We start from the raw sequence: 23489 nt of genomic DNA, 5'->3' as shown, positions 1-23489 counted from the left end.
AAGACAAGTAGAGTACTGAGAGAACTTGTTTGTAGCCATCCATTGATTATAAAGAAATACTTGAAGACATTTTGTTTGGAACAAAATCTAAATCTATGCACATATGAACTAGAACCCTAGTGGCAATATTTTTTGACATTCCCTCGTGTGTCCAAAGCAGACCCAATAGTTCAAGAAAGCACAAAAGTATCTACAGAGGGCCAGATTCTCATACAGGTAAACCTTAGTATGAGGCCACTGGATAGGTACTCTTATTCCTGATCTGAGAATTCTTACAACTTTTAGAACACTGTAGAAAGTTAAGCAGAAATTTACTATTTCCTATGTCTAGAACCAAACTAAAATAAAAGTTATTTCAGAAGCTTACCTTTTTTCCACCTCCAAGAGAAAATTTTCACTGTTGCCTAACTGACTGAAATGCAGCTTAGCAGCTTTTCTCTCACTGTCACGTACGGTTCGGTCATCTGGAGGCAAAAACCGGGATCTGAGCATGTTTCTTTTTTTGGAGTAAATAGTAGTGGGTTAGAAAGTCAGATTCACATAGTAAAAACTAAAGCCCAGTCTCATCTTCCTTCATTACAGAAAGGACACAAAATAATACTATTATGTTGTCATTGGAGTAAGCAGTAACTCAGGGAGACGCCAAGGGATGTCATAGCAACAACTGCCACAGAGGTGTAACTACTTCAGGGAAGCAGAGTTCCAACAGCAAACAGCCCAAATGGACCTAATGTTAAGGCTGAACGTTATACTGTTTTCTGAAAGAGTTGACTTTGTTTTCCTTTACTAATTCTGGTCAATAACTTTCCCAGAAAACACAAACCAAACCCACTCCCCTGCCAAATCGGTTCCAACTCAGAGCAACCTCATAGGACAGAGTTGACACTGCTTCATAGGGTTTCCAAGGCTGTAAATCTTTACAGAAGCAGACTGCCTCATCTTTCTCCATGGAGAGACTGGTAGGTTCGAATCACTGACTTTTTGGTTAGTAGTCCCACTGCACTGCCTAGGCACTTTTTAAAACTTTCCCAGGGGAATATGAAATAGAATTTTGTATCAATAAGAAAATGTATATTCAGTAATAAAATTACAAGGCAATATAGACCAGCTGAGGAGTCCTAGTATGGTGTTGTTGGATAAGCACTCAACCATAGTGTAGGTTTGAACCACAAGGTCAGCAGTTCAAACTCACCAGCTGCTCCTTGGAAATCTTATACAGGGTCGCTATGAATAAGGAGCTCTGGTAGCGTAGTGGTTACAACTCGGGCTGTGAACCGTAAGGTCAGCGGTTCGAAACTACCAGCCGCTCCGCGGGAGAAAGATGAGGCTTTCTACTCCCGTAAAGATTTACACCCTCGGAAACCCTGTACAGGGTCGCTATGGGTTGGAACCGACTCGACAGCACTTAACAACAACAACAACAACAATGAATTGGAAACGACTCGATGCTTAACAACAACAACATAGACCAGCTGAAGGAATATTTATTGTTCTTTGCCAAACTAAGTCCAAAGAGTTGTATTCGTTTTCTATCACTAAACAGTTGCAAAGTTGGAGCATCTGGAAAAATTAAATCTGAACCTGGAAACATTTGGGTTGGAAAGGAAGTGCTTCAGCAAATGGCCGATTGAAAACAACTAAAGCTGGAAGTAACTGATAAAATCGTAGATTATCATTTAATACATCCTGCCAGCACAGAATAGTTGCATAAATATTGACTAATAAACAAGTATACCCTGCTGGTGCACAGTCTAGGACAACATTCACAAAAATTAGGAGGCAGCTGATTTAAGGTAGATTCTAGGGGCAAGGAACAAGGAAGGATGGTCTCACCCAGTTTCTCCAGAGTTTGTAGCGTATACACAGCAAAGAGCCTATAATCAGTATCTTTCCTGACAACAGGATTGAGTCTCAAATCTAGTTCTTTGAGGAAAGGTAAAGGCTGTAGGCGGGACACCTCCACTAGTGAAGGAATGTTGTTATAATATAAATTCAGGTCTTGGAGTGAACATAAATACTGGATGCCCTGCAAGGAAAAGACCACATTATAAAACTGGGATTGGAAAGAACTAGCACTCTCACAGATATAGATGGAAATGTATCTATTACTTTTCATCCTTAAACCCAAGTTACCCGTGTGCTATGAGGAAAGTAAGGTTGGAACCCACATTTACTTCCCTGGGAGTAAGAACATTATACTCCACGAGTACTGGGTGTTCTAAATATTAAATAGATCACATGTATGATACATTTCCTCCTTTACAAAATCTGTTATTCAAATATCCCTACTTCTCTTATTCCCAATGCAATCCTCCCCAGTGGCAGTCAGGCCAAGGGGTCTTTCACACTTCTCTCATTTTAGCCACTCTCCTGACCTCATAGTACCGTAATTTACTACAGGAGGAGAGGTAGGAAGAAGAGCTGGTTCTGAGGAAAAAGGAAAATAAATTTTTTAATATTGTACGTGTGTGTCCTTGCATCTCACTGCCTCACTCAGGGGTCAACGGACTCTTAGGGAAAGCAAAACAATGGCATCACCAAGCCCTCCCTTCTTAGACCCTTTCTCAGTTTCATTCTGCAGAATTACTGCCACCACACAAGCTCCCCATCCCCCCAATCCATTCTCTTTGAAAGAAATTCTCTTTGTTGTTCAAATCTCTTTCTGTGAACTAATCAACCCTAGTCCTCTAACTGGCAGTAGTCCAATTAAGTATTCTCTGCTTTCAGCCAAAATCCATCTGGATGTTTCCTATATACTGAACATCTGATAATTTGTGCTAATTTTATTAGTCTTCACAACCATCTCCCACCCAATTTACAGAAAAGTAGTATAACAACAAACTACAGCAAGGTTCACTTAATATTTTAGGGTCCTGGTGAATGACAGCTAATCTTCACACTCTAGTCTGTTCAGGCCAGCTCCCTCCTACTTTCCTGCCCAGCTCTCTGGTCGCCATCCCCTAACCTGAAAATGTTTGTTTTCTTTTCTTTTCATTATTTAGAGAATACTTTATTAGTTTCTGTAATCAAACCCATGTAGATAAGACCTTAAATATTTAATACAGTGCGTTACCCCTGTACAAATGGAAAAAAAAAAACATAAGTTTAACGTTTCTAGACCAATATGGCTGTTAATTTCTGTACAATGCCAACTCAACACGGTACAACTGGGATACTTTTTTCAAAGTTGACAGCACAGCTAAAGTTTCCAAAAATTCAAATTTTATATTTATATAAAAAGACCAATCGCAGTGTTATGCATCAATAGCAGCAACAGCTTTTCCAGGTTCTGCAGTCATCTGAACAAAATTATAGAGACATCCAGCACACTCCATTAAAAAAAGAAAGGAAAAAGTATCAAACAAAACCTCAGAAAACAGCAAAGTTCTGTTACTGTTGTGGTACCTGGCACCATTTTGTTTTGTTTTAAATTAGCTTCTCAATCATCATCTGGAAAGAAAATGTCCTAGAATAACGTCTTTAAAACAGCTCTGATATAATACAGTCACTACTACATATCATAAAGCAGGTACAAGATATTTTACATTCACAGAGGGATGATACAGGATGGTCCTACAACTAAAATACTAGAGGATACAATTAAAAAGGCATTATTTGAGACTTTATTCTACTTTCCAGCAGAGGGCCTAAAGGATGGTGTGACACACCTGTGGTACAGAAATGCACTTTCTTTGATCAGATTTCCTTTCATTAGTGGCACAATTTTAAGTACTCATGGCTCTTCATGAGCATCAGCTAAAAACCATTTTAAAAACACCAACAAAACATTCCAAAATGAAAATAAAAAACCAAAAGCCATTGGATTCATACAAAGATGACCAAGTGGAGGCAAGCAGAACACTCAATCTAAGTATTATTTTACCAAATCTGTTGTATGAATGGTGAGCGCTCCATGGAAGAAAAGAGATGCCAAGTAGCACTTTAACGCTTTGGGCCACAACCAAAACAAAACATCATTTTAAAAAGAAGCAGTAGCCAAACACTGCTTGTTGGAGATGTTCCTGGATGCTGACATCAATACTTAATCATGGAAATGTTTGTTTTCAAGACCACCTTTTCTTCCTCATCCCAGAAAAGACCCACAGTAACAGCCTAGACTCGTGTTTCCATGTATGCCCCCATGTACCACCAGCATGGAATCACTTGGGTACGTCCAAATCAAATCAATCATAATCACTCTCAAAATCTGTACTTCTACAAAGTCTCCTTATCATTTCTTACATACCATTTTAAACTACTGCTTTAGGCAGTAGTAGCTTAACATCATTTTCTTTGAGTACAAAAGGAACTTTTCCCCATATTTTAAAATAATTTTTTTGAACATGGAGAAAGTGAATGAGAAAATTGAGCTCAGAAGTAATTAAAAAGAAAATTCTATATCCCCAAGATTACATTATCTAACTCTTATTTCTTTCCATCAAAAAAATTAAGTGGGCTGACCTGGCTGGTCATAGAATAAAGAACTTACCTTTAGGCTAGTGATCAAATTCCTCGATAAATCTAAGGACCGGAGGTTTTTAAAATTTCTGAAGGCATCACCAATGGAATGAATTTTTCCAGCATAAGATCCCTGCAATGAGAGAGACTCCACCAGTTCTGAAAAGAGATCAGTAGATATATTATGATCTTTGCTTGAAAACACAGCAGCATCACTGAAAATAGGCTGTCCAGCCTCCCATATCCCATCTGTGAAAGGCCCTATGTTCAAGGTTCTTAAGTTCAGGTCAAATGTAGTGAAATTCTCCAAAAGTTTTCAAAACATTATTAATTCTCCAAACATTTGCAAAATGAAATTCAGCAATGCCACTGCTAGGATTTAGCTCTATATATAATACTCACAAAATTTTGCCAGAATAACATATACCACAAGGATGTCAATTGCAGAACTTCTTCAGTATAGTGAGAGATTGAGAGAAATAGAAAGAAAGAAAGAAAAGAAACTGAGAAACTAATGAAGTGTCCAGCCTTAGAACAGTAGTAGAAGGTAGTACAATGATATTGTGCTAGAACTGTGACCTGGTACAAGTGACTTAACCTGTATGCATCAATTCCCTCTTCTGTGAAGTAGGAACAACAACAGCACTCACCCCAAGGTGTTGTAAGGATTAAATGAACACTGAGCAAAGGAATAGAGAATGCGACTCAGTTTATACACATGTCCAGAATAGGCAATGCTACAGAGACAGAAAGCATTTAGTGGTTGCTGGAGGCCAAGTGGGAAAGAGTAATGGGAAGTGACTGCCTAGTGGGTATAGGGTTTTCTTTTGGGTTGATGAAAATATTCCGGAACTAGATAGTGGCAAGCATTGCACAACATTGTGAATGTATTAAATGCCACAGAATTGTGAACTTTTAAAACAGCAACTTTTATGTGAGTTATATCTCAAAACAGTACCAGGAAAAAAAATCTTTCCTGATTTTGAGGGCAGTGTGTTGATAGATTTGTGCTATGCAATAATCTAATATCCTAAGAGTCTACAATCATGTAACAAAAACGAAGGGCAATTATGATTCCCATTAATGACCTGCAACCTTTCTCATGCCTTTCATGGCCACCAATTTTAAATAGCAGACATTAGTATTTTTAAGAGAGTAAACATTTGGTCTGAGTGTTTATTAAAGAGATTGAAGACAAATGGATAAGAGAACAAATCAAACATTGCACATCAAGGATGTCAAGACAACAGAAAAATCTTCCAATACATAATCCCACTAGGCAAAAGCAACAAAGCAAGCAATATTTCTAGAGAAAAACCATTGATAACTCCTATGGAATTTGAATCCAAAATCTTTATGACATTGGTGTTTCAAATAAAACAAACAAAGGCCTCAGAAGTCAACTTAAAAGGGTCCTTATAATCAAAGTTGGAATAAATTGAGCATCCAGGATAATAATAGCAGCATAGAGTAGAACACATCAAATATACATTTTTAAAACTTTATTGTTGTGATTTTTGTAAAACTTTACAGAGAAAATGAGTTTCCCACTCAACAATTCATGCACATTTTTTTTAGTGACATTGATTATAATCCCTACAATGAAACAGCACTCATCCATGTGTTTCCGATTCCCATTGTCCTTTTCTATCCCTACCTGTCTTCTGAACGTTGTCTCTGGGCAAATACTGTCCTTATAATCTGGTATGGTTGATTGTTGTAAGGAGTGCTTACCTCTCTGGTACCACTGTTCACCTTACAGGCCTGTCTATTGTTTGGCTAAAAGTTGAGTCACAGAAGTGAATTCAATTCCCATAGTCTCAGGGGTTCTACAGTTCCTATTCAACCAGTAAGCCTGGACTTTTTTATGATTTTGAGATTTGTCCCACATTTTTCTCCCACTCTACCCAGAACCTTCCAGAGCAATTGGTTGTAGTAGCCAGGAATCATCTAGTTCTTCTGCTATCAGGGTCTTGGAGACTGAAGTTCACATGGTCCATTTGGATTAATTGTCACATCAAACATACAAGGGAGATTCAAAAGCTCTTAGAAAAATGTAATTAAAAGATACTGAAATTTTTAAAAGATCTTTCTGAAGCCCCCTTATATTAAAATCCATAAGTTTATGATGATATTGAGAAAATGAAATAACCCTCAAAGGTCACCTTTGGAGGATGCTAAGAAAATAACTCACTATTCTGAAAGCTGATAAATAAAGTAAAAAAAATCAAGCATTTATCCTGCCTTTCCTGTACAAACTGTACTTCAGAGTAACCAAATAGTTGATGAGAAGAACTTTCTCTTTATAGAAGTAAGTATACAGGTAAGTCAAAACATATCGCTACTAGGATTCCAGTTCAGACATGCATGAGTTTACTTCAAACAAACATGTTTAAACATGTCTCTGTGATTAGTGGATGACTGTAAATAAGTTCTCTCAGTAATACACTTGTCTTAGTCTCATTAGGATGGCTTAAAAAATAAAAAAGATCCAAGCAAAACAATGGCTTCCAAGTGGATCTGCTGAGCAAGTTAAACTCTAGGCAGAATGATCAGCTCAGAAGGCATGGCAACAGTTTTAGATGCCAGCTTGAGGACTAAGGTGTGCCTGACCCAAGCCATGGTATTTCCAATAACCTCATATGCATGCGAAAGCTGGACAGTGAATAAGGAAGACCGTAGAAGAATTGATGCTTTTGAGTTATGGTGTTGGAGGAGAATATTGAAAATGCCATGGGCTGCCAAAAGAACCAATAGATCTGTTTTGGAAGAAATGCAGCCAGAGTGCTCCTTGGAGGCCAAGATAGCCAAACTTTGTCTCTCATACTTCAGAGATAATGTCAGGAGGGACCAGTCGCTTGAGAAGGATATCATGTTTAGTAAGGTAGAGGGTCAGAGAGAAAGAGGAAGACCCCCAATGAGATGGATTGACTAGTGGCATTGATGGACTCAAGCAGGGCAACAGTAGTGAGGTTGGCCCAGGATCAGCCAGTGTTTCATTCTGCTGTGCATAAGGTCACTATGAGTCGGTACTGACTTGATGGCACCTAACAACAACAACAAAGGGACAATCTTGATATATTTTCTTGAAGGACACAGAATAATCATGAGGACTTATTACAAAGAAGTTTTAAGAACATTTAAAACTGCACTGGTGAGAAAAATTATTTATACAACAAAGGGATACTGAATAGTTTAAAATCAAGAAAGTTGTAGATCAAGGTAGTATCTTTTCACCATACTTATTCAATCTCTATGCTGAGCAAATAATCCAAGAAGCTGCACTGTATGATGAAGAACATATAACCAGGATTCGAGGAAAGTCATTAATAATCTATGACATGCAGATGACACAACCTTGCTTGCTGAAAGTGAAAAGAATTTCAAGTACTTACTGATGAAGATCAAAGGCCTTCTGTAGGGATTGCACCTCAATGTAAATAAAATGAAAATCCTCACTACCAATAAACAGTGTATTTTTTGGTAGTGAGGACTGGACCAATAAATAGCATCCCGATAACGGAGAAAAGATTGAAGTTGTCAAAGACTTATATTTGCTTAGATCCACAATCAGTGTTCATGGAATCAAGAGTCAAGAAATGAAACGGCATATTGCATTAGGCAAATCTGCTTCAAAAGACCTCTTTAAAGTGTTCAAGAACAAAGCTGTCAGTTTGAGGACTAAAGTGTGTCTGACCCAAGCTATGGTATTTTTGATTGCCTCATGTGCATGTGAAAGTTGGACAATGAATAAGGAAAGTTGGACAATGAATAAGAAAGACTGAAGAAGAATTGATACAACTGAACTGTGGTATTAGTGAGGAATATTGAAAGTACGATGGACTGTCACAAGAACAAACAAATCTATCTTGGAAGAAGTATAATCAGAATGCTTCTTAGAAGCAAGAATGGGGAAATTTCATCTCTTGTACTTGGAACATATTGTCAGGAGGGACCAGTACCTGGAGGAGAACGTCATGCTATCATGCTTGGAAAAATGGAGGGTCAGTGAAAAAGAGGAAGGCCCCCAACCTGATGGATTGACACAGTGGCAACAACATGGGCTCAAACATAACAAAAATTGTGAGGATGGTGCCAGACCAGGCAGTGGCTTGTTCTGTTGTGCATAGGATAGCTATGAGTTGGAGCAACAAACGGGTAAGAATCATATTTTTCAGATGGAAATCTGGTCAGGTTTTGTTGTTGTTTAGTGCTGTTGAGTTGGTTCTGACTCATAGTGACCCTGTATAGGGTTTCTGAGGAGCGACTGATGGGCTTCAACTGTCAACTTTTCAGTTAGCAGTCCAGTGCTTATTCTACAGTGCCACACCAGGACTTGGTCAGATCATATACCTACTTAAAATGCTGTCATGGAAATTGGAAAGATGATTCTAAAATTCTTAGGAAAGAATGCAGGGCCAACACAATTCTGAAGAACAAGAGAGGATACAAAGGACTTTACCAGTAATCAAGACTTACTGTTAAACTACAGTAACATAGCTATTTGGAGTCCTGTTTTGGTGCTATAGGATAAGTATGGAACTGCTAGCCACAAGGCTGACAGTTCGAACCCACCAATGCACACCTCAGAAATCCTATAAAAGATCATTGAAAGTGAAATTTGACTTGACAGTACTTAACAACAATAACAATATACTCTTATCATATTGGTGAACCAACCACTAAAGCCAGTGATGATGAAATTGAAGAATTCTACCAACTTCTTCAGTCTGAAATTGATCAAACATGCAATCAAGATTTTGATAATTACTGGTAATTGGAAGGAGAAAGTTGGAAACAAAGAGGAGGGATCAGTAGTTGGAAAATATGGCTTTGATGATAGAAATGATGCTGGAGATTCCATGATAGAATTTTGCATGACCAATGACTTGTTCATTACAAATATCTTCTTTAAACAACATGGGCTTCACCAGATGGAATACACAGAAATCAAATTGACTACATCTGTGAAAAGAGACAGTGGGCAAAGTTCCACATCATTGGTCAAAAAAGACCAAGGGCAGACTGTGGAACAGACCATCAACTGATCATATGCAAGTTCAGGCTGAAAACTGAAGAAAATTAAAACAAGTCCACAAGAGCCAGAATATGACCTTTAACATAGTCCACCTGAATTTAGATGTCATCTCAAGAACAGATTTGATGAATTAGACACTAATGACAGAAGACCCAAAGAGTTATGGGATGACATCCAGACATTGTACAAGAAGAAAGCAAAATGTCATTAAGAAGGTAAGAAAAAGATGAAAATGGATGTTAGAAGATACTCTGAAAATTGTTCTCCAGCATAGAGATGCTAAAGCCAAAGGAAGAAATAAGGAGGTAAAAAAGTTGAATACAAAATTTCAAAGGGCAGCTTGAGAAGACAAAGGCAAATGTTATAATGAAATTGCAAAGATCTGGAGTTAGAAAACTAGATGGGAAAAAAACATGCTCAGAATTTTTCAAGCCGAGGGAACTGAAGAAAAAATTCAAGCCTCAAATTGAGATATTGAAGGAGTCTATGAGCAAAAAGGAGTCTTGGTGTGGTGCTGTGGGTTAATGCGCTAGACTGCAAAGTCATTTGAACCACAAGATTGGCAGTTCAAGCTCACCAGCCACTCCTCGGAAACCCTATGCAGGGTAGCCATGGGTCAGAACCAACTCGAAGGCACTTAGCAAAAGCAATGAGCAAAAAGGAATCTTGATGTGGTAATGTGGGTTAATGTGCTAGACTGTAAAGTCGGTTTGAACCACAGGGTCAGCGGTTCAAGCTGCTCCTTGGAAACCCTATACAGGGTCAGTATGGGTCAGAACCAACTCAATGGCACTTAACAACAACAACAACGTGGGCAAAATATTGCAGAAAGTATCAAAAGAAGATGGAGGGAATACACAGAGTCACTGTACCAAAAAGAAATGGTCAATGTTCAACCATTTCAAGAGGTAGCATATGATCAAGAGTCATTGATACTGAAGGAAGATGTCCAGGTGCATTGAAGACATTGGCAAAGAACAAGGCACCGGAATTGATGGAATACAATTTGAAATCTTTCAACAAACCCATGCGGCACTGGGACTCCTGGTATGGCATTGTAGGATGAGCACTAGACAATGAACCATAAAGTCAGCATATCTAACCCACCAGCTGCTCCTCAGAAACCCTGTACAGAATTGCTATGAATTGGAATTGACTCAACGGCACTTAATAACAACAACAACAACATGTCATACTGGAGGTTCTCACTCATCTATGCCAAGAAATTTGGAAGACCTGGCTAATTGACTAGAAGAGATCCATATTAGCGACAATTCCAAAGAGAGGTGACCCAACGGAATGCAGAAATCATCAGACAATATCATTAATATTGCATGTAAGTAAAATTCTGCTAAAGATAATACAAAAGTGCCTGTAACCCTACACTGACAGAGAACTTCCAAAGGTTTAAGCTAGATTCAGAAGAGGACATGGAACTTAGGCTATCATTCCTGATGTCAGATGGATCTTGGCTGAAAGTAGAGAATACCAGAAAGAGGTTTACCTGTACTTTCAAAGCTCAAAGGCTTTCGATTATGTGGATCATGACAAACTATGGACAACATTATGGAGAATGAATATTGCGGAACACTTCATTTTGCTCATGAGGAATCTGTACATAGACCAAGAGGCAGTTGTTCGAACAGAACAAGGGAACACTGAATGGTTTAAAATCAGGAAAGGTGTGTACCAGGGTTGTATTCTCTCACCACACTTGTTCAATCTGTATGCTGAGCAAATGATTCGAGAAGCTGAATTATGTGAAGAAGAGCATGGCATCGGGGTTGGAGGAAGACTCATTAATAACCTACAATAAGCAGATGATACAACCATGCTTGGTGAAAGCAAAGAAGACTTAAAATACTTACAAAGACCACACAGGCTTCAGTATGGTTGTACCTCAATGTAAAGAAAATGAAAATCTTCACCACTGGACCAATAAATAACATCAAGATAAATGAAGATAAGATTGAAGCTATCAAAGACTTCATTTTCCTCAGATCAACCATCAATACTCATGGAAGCAGCAGTCAAGAAATCAAATGATGTGTTGCATTAGGAAAATCTGCTGCACAAGGCCTCTTTAAAGTGTTCAAGAGCAAAGATGTCAGTTTGAAGACTAAGATGTGCCTGACCCAAGCCATAATATTTTCAATAGCCTCATGTGTATGTGAAAGTTGGACAATGAATAAAGAAGGCCATAGAAGAATTGATGTATTTGAGTTATGGTGTTGGAGTATCATGAACCACCAAAGGAACAAACCAATCTGTGTTGGTAGAAGTACAGCCAGAATGCTCCTTAGAAGTCAGGATGGCGAGACTTGGTCTTTCATATTTTATACAGATTATCAGGAGGGACCAGTCCCTGGAAAAGGACATTGTGCTTGGTAAAGTGGAGTGTCAGCAAAATAGAGGGAGACCCCCAATGAGATGGATTGGCACAGTGGTGGCAGCAATGGGCTCAAGCATAGCAATGATTGTGAGGATGGCATAGAACCAGGCAGTGTTTTGTTCTGTTGTGCATAAAGTTGCTCCTCAGCACCTAACAACATCAACATATTGTTGAAGGAATTGTTGTTAAGTGCCATCAAGTCAGTTCCGACCCATTGCGACCCTATATAGGGTTTCCAAGGAGAGGCTGGTAAGTTTGAACTGCCAACTTTGCAGCTCAAACCAACTTTGCAGTCCAGTGCACTAACCCACAGCACCACACCAGGACTCCATAGACAAATAAAGTAACAGAAGACTCACACCAGCAACAACTAGAAACAGACCCATATGTACACGGGAACTCGGAACAAAACTAAAACAGCATTGCAAATAGACTCTGGCTCTATGGCTCAATTTTCAGAGAAACAATACACATGTCTAGGAGGGGACCAATAATATCAGGAAGGTACTCACTCAGAATAATCAACCATTTGAGGCCAAAAGGGCAGTATTTCTAATAAAGTTCAGGCAAGTTAGAAAACAAAGAAGAGTGGAAATGGAAAACACAGGGAGAAAGTGGGATGGGTGATATTACGTTGCAATCAACGTTGTTAAATGGAAAGCTGATTTGCTCTACAAACCTTCACTCAATTCACAATAAAAAGAAAAGAAAAAAAGATTCTTGGAAAATTCGCTGTAGGTATGAAAAAATACAATTATATCCATATTGCACATCATAAATTTTAAATTTTGAGATGGATTAGACTTATGTGAAAAGCACAAATGCAAAACTTAAAAAAGATATACAGAAACATGCATGTCTATTACATCAGCGTAGGTAAGAACTTCGTAAACAAGACAAAAGGCACAAATCATTTCCTTATAAACTTGAATATCTTAAGTTGAAATTTTCTGTACAACAAAACAATATAAACATTTACTAGAATTTATATAATACAAATATAACAAAGAAACAAACAAAAAATGGTTCAACAAGATTATCCCTTTGGACATTAAAAAGAAAAAAAGTAACATTTGTTATATGGTTAGAAAATTCCTATAGTACAGAAAAACCAAAACCCACTTCCAGTTATTCAATTCTGACTCATAGTGACAAAGTAGAACTGCTCCTTAGGGTTTCTGAGACTGCAAATCTTTACAGTAGTTGTTGTTAAGTACCATGGAGTCGGTTCCAACTCATAGCAACCCTGCACAGGGTTTCTGAGGCTGGAAATCTTTACTGGAGCAGAAAGCCTCATCTTTCTCCCACGGAATGGCTGGTAGTTTCGAACTGCTGACCTTGAGGTTGGCAGCCCGATTCGTAACCACTATGCTACCAGAGCTCGTTTTTACAGTAGTAGACAGCCTCATTTTTTTTCCTACAGAGCAGCTGGTAGGTTTGAACTACCAGCCTTGAGGTTAGCAACCAACTGCTTATCCACCAGGGCTCCTCAGAGTACAAAAAAGTATAGAATAAAAATGAAAATCTCTCTCCTCAGTCTAGCTCTCCCTGAATGTGACCACTGTAATTTCTTACAGAAGATTTCTATAATGCATCTATCAGTAAGCTCATTTAATTGAAAAATCCATGTGTTATTGGTCAAGAACAAAAAAAAGTATATTACCAAGTAATTTGTATGCTATTTTTCCTTAAAGGTATACCTGAGGTTATGTTTGTATAAGCAATAGGAAAGATAAGGAAAAGGTAAATAATATTCATTTTATTTAGATACTTTTGTAGTTTGAATTGTCAGAACAAGCACAGTTAATTTTAATATTCCAGTGCATGAAATAAAAACAAAACAAAGATGAGCAAAATTTTACCATATATCATTCTAGCTGAAGAATGGAAACGGGGTATTTAAAAAAAAAAAAAAAGACAGGAATGACAGAAAAGTGTGTCAAGCCTAATAAAGATTTTTCTTAACTATAAAACTGGGAAATTCAAAGTAATTTGGAAAAGAAAAACTAAACCTGAAATACTTAAATACATTTACACACACATCAAACTATTATCTTTAGTTACCTTGGGATAAGATTTACACAGAGAAAGAAGGCATTAACTCCAAAAATCAAATCTACTGAGTCCATTCCAAGTCGTAGTGATTCTGTTATCACAGAGTAGAACTGTCCCATAGGGTTTCTAAAGCTGAAAATCTGACAGATGCAGAGAGCTGGTGAACTATTGGAACTACGAACTTTTTGATTAGCATCTGTGCACTTTTACCACTGTGCCACCAGGGCTCATCTAAAGAAAGTTGAGTAACCTCTTTGTCCACACATATGATGTTTGTTACCAACATGCACTAATTTTGATAATTTTAAAATAACAATACATTTTAAATAAAAACAAGTTATTTCATATCTCACAATGAAATGTACCAGAAGAAGCAAGAAAGGCAACTTTTTGTCATGGTTTAAAGCACAGGCTTTAACTTAGGAATTCAAATCCTGAGTTAATAAATCCTGACTGCATCACTTTACCAGGTTTGTGGCTTTGGGCAAGAGTCTAAACCTAATTTTACTCATCTGTAAAATGGGAACAAGTATAGCATCAATCTCATAGACTTGTTAAAGGAATTAAATAATGAAGGCTCAGCACTTAAGACCTGACATAAATAGTGAATTTAAAACAAAAACAAAAACCCTTGCCATGGAGCCCATTCCAGTTTATAGTGACCCTGCAGGACAAAGTAGAACTGCCCCATGAGGTTTCTGAGGTTGTAAATCTTTCTGGAAGCAGCCTGCCACATCTTTCTCCTACTGAGCAACTAGTGGATTCCAACCTAGGTTTGAACCACAAAGTGGGTGGTTCGAACTCATCAGTTGCTCCTCTGAAGCCTTATACTGGGTCGCTATGAGTTGAGCCGAATGATGGTATTTAACAACAACCTCTCTGGTAGCGTAGTGTTTACGAATCGGGCTGCGAACCGCAAGGTCAGCAGTTCGAAACTATCAGCTGCTCCGTGGGAGAAAGATGAGGCTTTCTGTTCCCGTAAAGATTTACAGCCTTGGAAACCCTGTACAGGATCACTATGAGTCGGAACCAACTCCACGGCACATCACAACAACTCTGGTAGCGTAGTGGTTACGAAATCCACTGTTAACCAGGTCGGCAGTTCGAAACTGCCTGCTGTTCCGCGGGAGAACGATGAGGCTTTCTGTTCCCATAAAGATTTACAGCCTCGAAAACCCTGTACAGGGTCACTATGAGTCGGAATCGACTCCACGGCACTTAACAACCTTTCGGTTAGCAGTCCATCATGGCATCTATAAGTCCTTAGTGAGGCGCTGTAGGATAAGCACTCGACCACAAAAGCGCTTTGAATATCAAGGTCCAGCGGTTCGAAACTCACCAGCCACTCCTCGGAAACCCTATACAGGATTGCTATGGGTCGAAACAGACTCGATGGCACTTAACAGCAACAACAGGGCTCCTATAGTGAATTTGTTGTTGTTAAGTGCCATCGAGTCGGTTCCGACCCATAGTGACCCTGTATAGGGTTTCCGAGGAGCAGCTGGTGAGCTTGAACCACCGACCTTGCAGTTCAAACTGCTTTGTAGTCTGGCGCATTAACCCACAGCGCCAGGGTAAAAGTTGAGTTTGGAGTCCTGGTGCGGCGCTGTGGGCTAATGCGTCAGACTGTGAAGTCCTTTGAACTTCAAGGTAGGCGGTTCAAGCTCACCAGCTGCTCCTCAGAAACCCTATACAGGGTCGCTATGGCTCGGAATCGACTCGATGGCACTTAACAACAACAACAAAGGTTGAGTTCGGAACACTGGTAACTTTCTACTTTTTTACTCCTTTGACACTCCGAAAGCAAGTTGTGTGAATCCGACCCGGCTCAAAGGTGGGGTCAGCAGTAACTACGCCAGTTCCATCCACCTCCACTCGGGGACTAGGTGGAAGGCCAGGGTACTGACCTAAGCAACTTGAGAGATCAGATTCTTCCCAGCTGCTGTCCTTTTCACATCAGCCCCGTTTGACTCTTTCTTAAAAGGAAGCTACAGAGCCAGACTATCAGGACTTGAAGTGGAGACTGGAAGAAAAAGGACGAATGAAGAAACGCCTTTTTTTCTTTCCCATTTCTCCCCAAGTAGGAAAAACTTCCCTGTGTAGGAAGTTTCAGAAACTGTCCAAATTAACGCCTTTCATGCCTCCTCAAAAGGTGCAGTTAGTTAAGCAGTAGGTTGCTAACCGCAAGGTCGGTGGTTCAAACCCACCAGCTGCTTCACGGAAGGCGAAGGCGTCTGATCCAGTAAACATTTACAGTCTCGGAATCCTAAGGAAACGTCACTGTGAGTCGAAATGAACTCGATGGCAATGGGTTTGGTCTGGATGGCTCCTCAACAACCCCCTCCACCTTCACTGTCTTTCTCGGCATTCCCCCCCTCCCACTGCGCTGTTTCCTTCCACTAGGTCAGAAACCTCCCCTCGATCCTGATCGGTGTTCTCTGCTTCATTTTCCCGTTACTTGGGTTTCCTCTTTCAATCTTGTTTCTCCTTCTTTACTTCAGACTTCCTTACTTTCCCTCAATTCATCTCCCTATGGTCCAGATTCCTTATTACCTCAGTTCCTCCATCTCCACCTCCACCAGAGAGCAACCCCAGAGACCCCTCTTCCGCCTCAGGGACCGCTCCTCCGCCTTGGTTTTCCCGCTTCCATCTCAGTTTTCTCCCCTCAGCCTCAGATCTCGCACCCGGGGCCCAGATCCTCCTAGCCTGGCCCTACCCGGCTGCTCCAGGGCCAGCGCCCCCAGGCGGCCGACGACCTCCTCGTCCAGATCCCACTGCTCCGCCATCCCTGCCCGCCCGTCGCTCACCTGCCGCCGCCCGCGAGCCCACCCAGCGCGCGCCAAGCCCCGCCCATCACCTCTAGGCCCCGCCCCCGGCCCCGCCCCGCCCCGCGAGCCACCGCCCTCCCGGGGTCCGTTACTGCCGGGGTCACGCTTCTGCCCTTTGGCAGCAACAGGCCGGAATATGGTATGAAGCCCACCCTGAGGAGGGCGCCAAACCCTAAGGCAGCGAATGGGGGAACGCAGTGGCCGGGAGTCGGGGCTGCCAGATTGGGGGCCTGGCTCTAATTCGCTTGAAGGAGTGGCACCGAATTTGAAGGGGTTGGGGGACTGGCTCTGAGGAGTGGGGAGGATGACCGACTCCAACTCCGACTCTGGGAGTGAGAGAGTGTCTCTTTGAGGAGTGGAAGTCTTTAGATTCTAGCATTTGCGGATGCTGATTCTGGGGCAAAATTAGGGCCCGCTCCAGAGCTGAGCGGTTCAGGGAGGGGTTCTGGCAGTTCTAGGGCATCATGGAGTGGTTCCAGCTTAGAAATCGAGTGCTCCTGTTCTGAGGGATGGGGGCAACCTCTGGGTCAGAATGGGGCTCTCCAACTCTGAAAATCGGGATAATTGGGCTCTTAGGAGTTGAAGTCATGAAGTATTTACAGCTCTAGGATTTATTTGGAAGGATCTCCTTTGGGGAAGAAGAGTCTGTAGAAAAGAACGATGCTCTGAGAGATGGGGCGGAGATGACTTATTTTAGGGCTACCCCATTTCCTACAGACTTAGCAAGAACCTTCAAGTACCACAGACCCTTCTCCCCGCACCGGCTCACGCCCCCCTCCACATACCTTCCACTGAGGCCTCTCCACAGGCTGGGAGATCTGCTCCTAAGAACAGCTACATCCTTAATAACCCCAACTTGTGCCTGAAACGTGTGTTGTTGTTGTTAAGTGCCGTAGAGTTGTTTCCTACTCATAGTGGCTCTGTATAGGTTCCCAAGGAGCAGCTGGTGCGTTTGAAACACCGACCTTGCGGTTCAAACTGACCTTGGGTCCATTGCTTATCCTACAGCGCCATACCAGGACTCCGAGACATACGTGTGGAAGGAGGCAAAGTCTTAGACAAACTCTTGTCATACCTGTGCTTAATAAGAAAGGAGGAACTAAAACTCATTTTTGGTTCAACTTCATTCAAGAAATAGCTTTTCTCTTGTATCCAATATCTACACACTGAATGTAATCCACTGAGCTCTCACTCTCTTGGAGTCCATGGCGCAATGGGATAAGCATTGGACTGTTACCCACAAGGTCAATGGTTCAAACCCACCAGCCACTCCTTGGAAACCCTATACAGGATCATTATGAGTCAGAAACAACTCAACAGCACTAAACAATAACAACTAGCTCTCTTAGTTCTTCAGGGACAGAAAGTAAAATCAAACATCCTAGCGCCCTTAGTTACTCCCAGCTTGTCAGGTTCAGCCTTAGTCACATTTAGAAGGACCAGGCCTAAAAAAAAAAAAAATCCTGGATTAACTCATTAGATTGGCTTTCTAACTCTGCTTCTGTGATTCATGGTACCATTCTATAATTTGTAATATTTCATGCCCCCTTTAGTCATTCTAGCCTCAAATGTGACAAATATATAATTGTTCTTTTTATCTAAATATTTCCACCAGGCTTGCTGTAAGAGAAAGGAGCCCATCCTCTTCTTTGTTGCATTCATTTTTTTTTTTTTTTTTTATTCCTCCAGCTATCAAAAAAGCAGTGCAGGCTTTTGCTGAGAAGTTGACTTTTCCTCTCAGAGAGCAACCATCTCTTGAAATATTTTCCCCCAATTATTTAATACAAAATTTTGAACATTCAAACAGGTTGAAGGAATAGTACAGTGAGTGCTTATCTACCTACCACTTTGTTGTTTGTTGTTAGGTACCTTCAAGTGTTTGTTTTTTTGTTTTTTTTTTCCACTCATAGAGGTCCCATGTGACAGAGCAGAATTGCCCCATAGAGTTTTCTAGGCTGTAATCTTTCTTTCACCATACATATTCAACCTGTATGCTGAGCACATAATCTGAGGGATTGAATTATATGAAGAAGAATGTAGCATCCAAATTAGAGGAAGACTCATTAACAACCTCTAATATGCAGATGCTCTGGTAGCGTAGTGGTTACAAATCGGGCTGCGAACCTTAAGGTCAGCGGTTCGAAACTACCAGCCACTCCGTGGGAGAAAGATGAGGCTTTCTACTCCCGTAAAGATTTACACCCTTGGAAACCCTGTACAGGGTCGCTATGGGTCGGAACCGACTCGACGGCACTTAACAACAACAACAACAACAATATGCAGATGATACAACCTTGCTTGCTGAAAGTGAAGAGAACTTAAAATATTTACTGATGAAGATCAAAAACCATAGCCTTCAGTGTGGGTTGCACCTCAATGTAAAGAAAATAAAAATCCTTACAACTGGACCAAAAAATAACATCATGATAAATGGATAAAAGATTGAAGTTGTCTGTCAAAGACTTCATTGTGCTTCGATCCACAACAACATTCATGAAGCAGAAGTCAATAATTCAAAAGACATATTGCATTAGGCAAATCAGTTGCACAAGACCTCTTTAAAGTGTTAAAGAGCAAAGATTTCAGTTTTAGGACTAAGGTGTGCCTGACTCAAACCATGGTATTTTCAAGAGCCTCCTATGCATGTGAAAGTTAGTAACTAAGGAAGACTGTAAAAGAACTGAGGCATTTGAGCTATATAGTGTTGGAGAAGAATATTGAAAGTACTATGAGCAAACAAATCTGTGTTGGAAGTACAGCCAGAATGCTCCTTAGAAGCCAAGCAAGACTTGGGCTCTCATACTTTGGACATGTTATCAGGAGGGATCAATCAGTCTTTGGAGAAATACATCATGCTTGGTAAAGTGGAGGGTCAGCAAAAAAAGAGGAAGACCCCCCCCCAATGAGATGGGTTGGCACAGTGGCATCAGCAGTAGGCTCAAGTGTAACAACAATTGTGAAGATGGTACACGACCAGGAAATGTTTCATTCTGTTGTACTATATGAGTCAGAACCAACTTAAAGACACCTAACAACAACAACAACAGATCTTTACAGAATAGATTTTCAGGTCTTTCTCCTGCATAGTTGCTGAATTCGTTTATTAGCTTTAGTAGTTTTTTTTAGTGGATTCTTTAGGATTTTCTATATATAGGAGCATGTCATCTGCAAATAGAAATGTTAAATTTAGATGCCTAGTATTTCTTTTCCTTGAGTAACTCTCTTTTCTTCCTTTAGGAGGAGCCTGGCATGCCTCATGAATCAGCAGAGGATTTATTTCATTTCAATGTTGGGGGCTGGCATTTCTCAGTTCCCAGAAGCAAGCTCGCTCAATTCCCTGACTCCTTGCTGTGGAAAGAGGCTTTGGCCTTAACCTCTTCTGAAAGTCAGAGGCTATTCATCGACAGAGATGGGTCCACATTTAGGCACGTGCACTATTATCTCTACACCTCCAAACTCTCCTTTTCCAGTTGTGCAGAACTGAACTTGCTGTATGAACAAGCACTGGGTTTGCAACTGATTCCCTTACTACAGGTAAGATGTCCGTCTTCTTGGAGATCAGTAGCAGACCTTACACATCGCTAAATATGTTTTATATATTAGTTGCTAAGATGGCCCTCTTAAGGGCAAGTGTGATAAGTTAGTTAAAGTAATGAGCAATATAGTGGAATTTCATGTTCTTAATCAAGGATTTCTTCCCAACACTGAGTTATCTGTACTAGCAGCCACATAGACCCAGGATGGGACTTACTGTTCACTATGTTGGCTCTTGGAAATCCTGCTTTAAGCTTCTTCATATTTTTGTTGTTGAATTTTAAAATGAGAAAACTTTAGAAATTGCACATCGTACCTCAGATTAAAGAGGTAAGATGCATTAAGAATCTTCCCAAAAGAAAAAGAATAGAATATTACGTTTCACTGTGTCTGTTAGGTACACAATGTTCATTTAGTGCAGGGGTGGGGAACATCCGGCCCACAGGCTGTATAAGGCCCTCAAAATCATTTGGTCTGGCCCTGCCAAGGCAATTCTAGCCATCACATTGTTGTTGTTGTTTTTGTTGTTGTTGTTGAGTGCCGTCGAGTCGATTCCGACCCATAGCAACCCTGTATAGGTTTCCAGGGAGCAACTGGTGAGTTTGGACTGCCGACCTTGCAGTTCAAACAGCTTTGCAGTCTGGCACATTAACCCACAGCACCACACCAGAACTCCAGCCATCACGTTGTTGTTGTTGTTGTTGTTGTTGTTAACTGCCGTCGAGTCGGTGCCAACCCATAGCAACCCTGTACAGGGTTTCCGAGGCTGTAAATCTTTATGGGAGCAGAACGCCTCATCTTTCTCCCACAGAGCAGCTGGTAGTTTCGAACTGCTTACCTTAATGTTCACAGCCCAATTCGTAACCACTATGCTACCAGAGCTCCTTAGCCATCACATTAGGGGTGCATTAATTAAATGTTTGACCAAATATAGTGGCTAATTTTTAAATTGATAATTTTGTATGGGCTGCAAATGATGTAAATTTTGACAGAAAAAAGGTTCCTCACCCCTGACTTATGGCAAAACAAAAAGTTCTCTAAACTGCAGACTCTGTCTTTAGTCTTCACTTCTCGTCTCTTGAGACCCCTTGTTTTCTTACTGTGAGTAAAAACTTTAAAAACCTTTGCTTAGAGACCATTAAAGTTACCATCCCTCCCCAAATAAAAATCACCTTCTTTGCTAATTTTTTTCTTAACCATGGAAATCATTTATAAGGTAAATCTTCAGTAGTTTGTTCCTTGAAAAATTATTTTTTAGCACAGAGAAACTAAATATTAAGTCTAGGAAGGATCATTGACCATGCTCCATAGTCCCACCATCTGGACAAGATGTTTACTCCAGCTCCACAAATGCTTACCCAGCAAGCAATTTGGGACCACCAACTGTGCCTCCCCTATACCTCTTGGAAGAAATTTGAGGTAGACCAAGCATATCTGAGTGATACAGGAATGAGAATATCTCATGGTATAGGTTTTTATTGGCATTTTTACTAAGTAATTCAGTATTGTCTCATAAAAGTTATTATATATTTGGAAATCAGAAACCCTTAACATACTTCAGTGCATATTGTCATCTTATTCTTTTTTTTTTTTTTTCAAATTACCCACCTTGAGTTTAAATTATTTTCAACTTCTCAGAAATGGAGTACTAGAATTGCTTACAAGTGTTTTCAAAGCCACTTAAATGGCCTGGCATGTCAAGATTGCGGATGACTATGCCAGGTACCATTGTATGGAAGAAGGGAGGGATAACATGCTTATTGCTGAAAATCAAAGAGATTTTTTCTGAAGAATCATTTTAAAGTCTGCATACCTATTAGACAAAGTGCTTATTAAACCTTTAATCCCTTTGCTGTACTCACTTCTAAAATTTGAAAAAAGAATCTGGGAAGCAATTTCTAAATATGAGGTAAGATCTTAGAGGCCAATGAGTTGGTCCAATTCCAAAGTTCCAAGTCATGTGAGCAAAGGAAGTTTTTAAAAGTCATGTGGATCTGCCTACCTAAACAGACAGTGAAACAAGTACTTGTGCTTTAAATATGGTGTGTTTAATGAAATAAACACTAGGGCTGGCCCAACTGAAGTGGTATTTATTCATTGAAGCAGAATGTAAATACAGCTGGGGACCCAACAGTTGCCTCAAGTAAATCAATGTATTTCCATCATTTTCCACACTACTAGTATCTGTCTCAAGGAGTCCTGGTAGTGCAGTGGGTTAAGCATTGAGCCGCTAACCACAAAGTCAGAAGTTCAAACCCACCAGTCTCTCTGAAGGAGAAAGATGAGACTGTCTGCTCCTATATAGATTTACAGCTACAGCCTCAAAAACCCTAAGAAGCAATTCTGTTCTGCCATCAAGTCAATTCTGACTCATGTTGTGGTTTCTGTTAGGTGGTGTCACATGGATCCCAACTCATAACACACAACAAAATGAAATGCTGCCCAGTCCTACGCCATCCTCACATTTCTTATCTTTGAGTTCATTGTTGCTGCCACTGTGTCAATCTATCTAGTTGAGAGTCTTTCTCTTTTTCACTGACTCTCCACTTTTCCAAGTGTGATACCCTTCTTCAGTGACTGGTCCTTCCTAACAATATGACCAAAGTATGTGAGACAAAGTTTCACCATTCTTGCCTCTAAGGAGCATTCTGGCCATACTTTTTCCAAGACACATTTGTTGGTCTTCTGGCAGTCCATGGTACTTTTAGTATTCTTTTCCAACGCCATAATTCAAATGCATCAATTCTTTTTCAGTCTTCATTGTCCAACTTTCACATGCATATGAGGCCATTGAAAATATCACAGCTTAGGTAAAGCCATCAAAGTAACATCTTTGCTCTTGAACTCTTTAAACATGTCTTTCGCATCAGATCTGCCTAATGCAAAATGTCATTTGATTTCTTGACTGCAGCTACCATGAGCTTTGACAAATTGTGGGTCCAAGCACTTGAAGCTTCTGACAACTTTAGTCTTTTCTCTGTTTATCATGATGTTATTTATTGGTCCATTTGTGAGGATTTTCACTTTCTTCATATTGAGGTGCAATCCATACTGAAGACTTTGATTTTCATCAGTATTTCAAGTTCTCTTCACTTCCAGCAAGCAAAGTTATGTCATCTACATATTACAGATTGTTAATGAGTCTTCTTCCAATCATGATGCCATGATCTTTGTATAATCCAGC

General features: G+C 40.2%; 2 protein-coding genes across 2 annotated transcripts in view; one reads left to right on the top strand and one right to left on the bottom strand.

Moving 5' to 3' along the window:
- The window catches only part of LRRC36 (leucine rich repeat containing 36), a 53604-nt gene extending 36858 nt beyond the window's left edge, over positions 1-16746 (bottom strand). The window contains exons 1-4 of the mRNA XM_006863610.1: positions 16660-16746; positions 4490-4617; positions 1834-2026; positions 368-464 (exon numbers count right to left, since the gene is read on the bottom strand). Coding sequence (XP_006863672.1) covers positions 368-464; positions 1834-2026; positions 4490-4617; positions 16660-16729 — 488 coding nt within the window. The 5' untranslated portion in view covers positions 16730-16746. The remainder of the gene's footprint in view (positions 1-367; positions 465-1833; positions 2027-4489; positions 4618-16659) is intronic.
- Positions 16747-20014: 3268 nt separating this feature from the next.
- Positions 20015-23489, top strand: part of KCTD19 (potassium channel tetramerization domain containing 19) — a 35026-nt gene continuing 31551 nt past the window's right edge. Inside the window, exon 1 of the mRNA XM_006863609.1 lies at positions 20015-20305. Within this exon, the coding sequence (XP_006863671.1) occupies positions 20021-20305 (285 nt within the window). The 5' untranslated portion in view covers positions 20015-20020. The remainder of the gene's footprint in view (positions 20306-23489) is intronic.

The sequence above is a fragment of the Chrysochloris asiatica genome, unplaced genomic scaffold, assembly GCF_000296735.1.
Source record: "Chrysochloris asiatica unplaced genomic scaffold, ChrAsi1.0 scaffold00055, whole genome shotgun sequence".
Taxonomy (NCBI): Eukaryota; Metazoa; Chordata; class Mammalia; order Afrosoricida; family Chrysochloridae; genus Chrysochloris; species Chrysochloris asiatica.
Note: the sequence above shows the minus strand (reverse complement) of the source record. Positions and strands in the feature narration are given on the sequence as shown.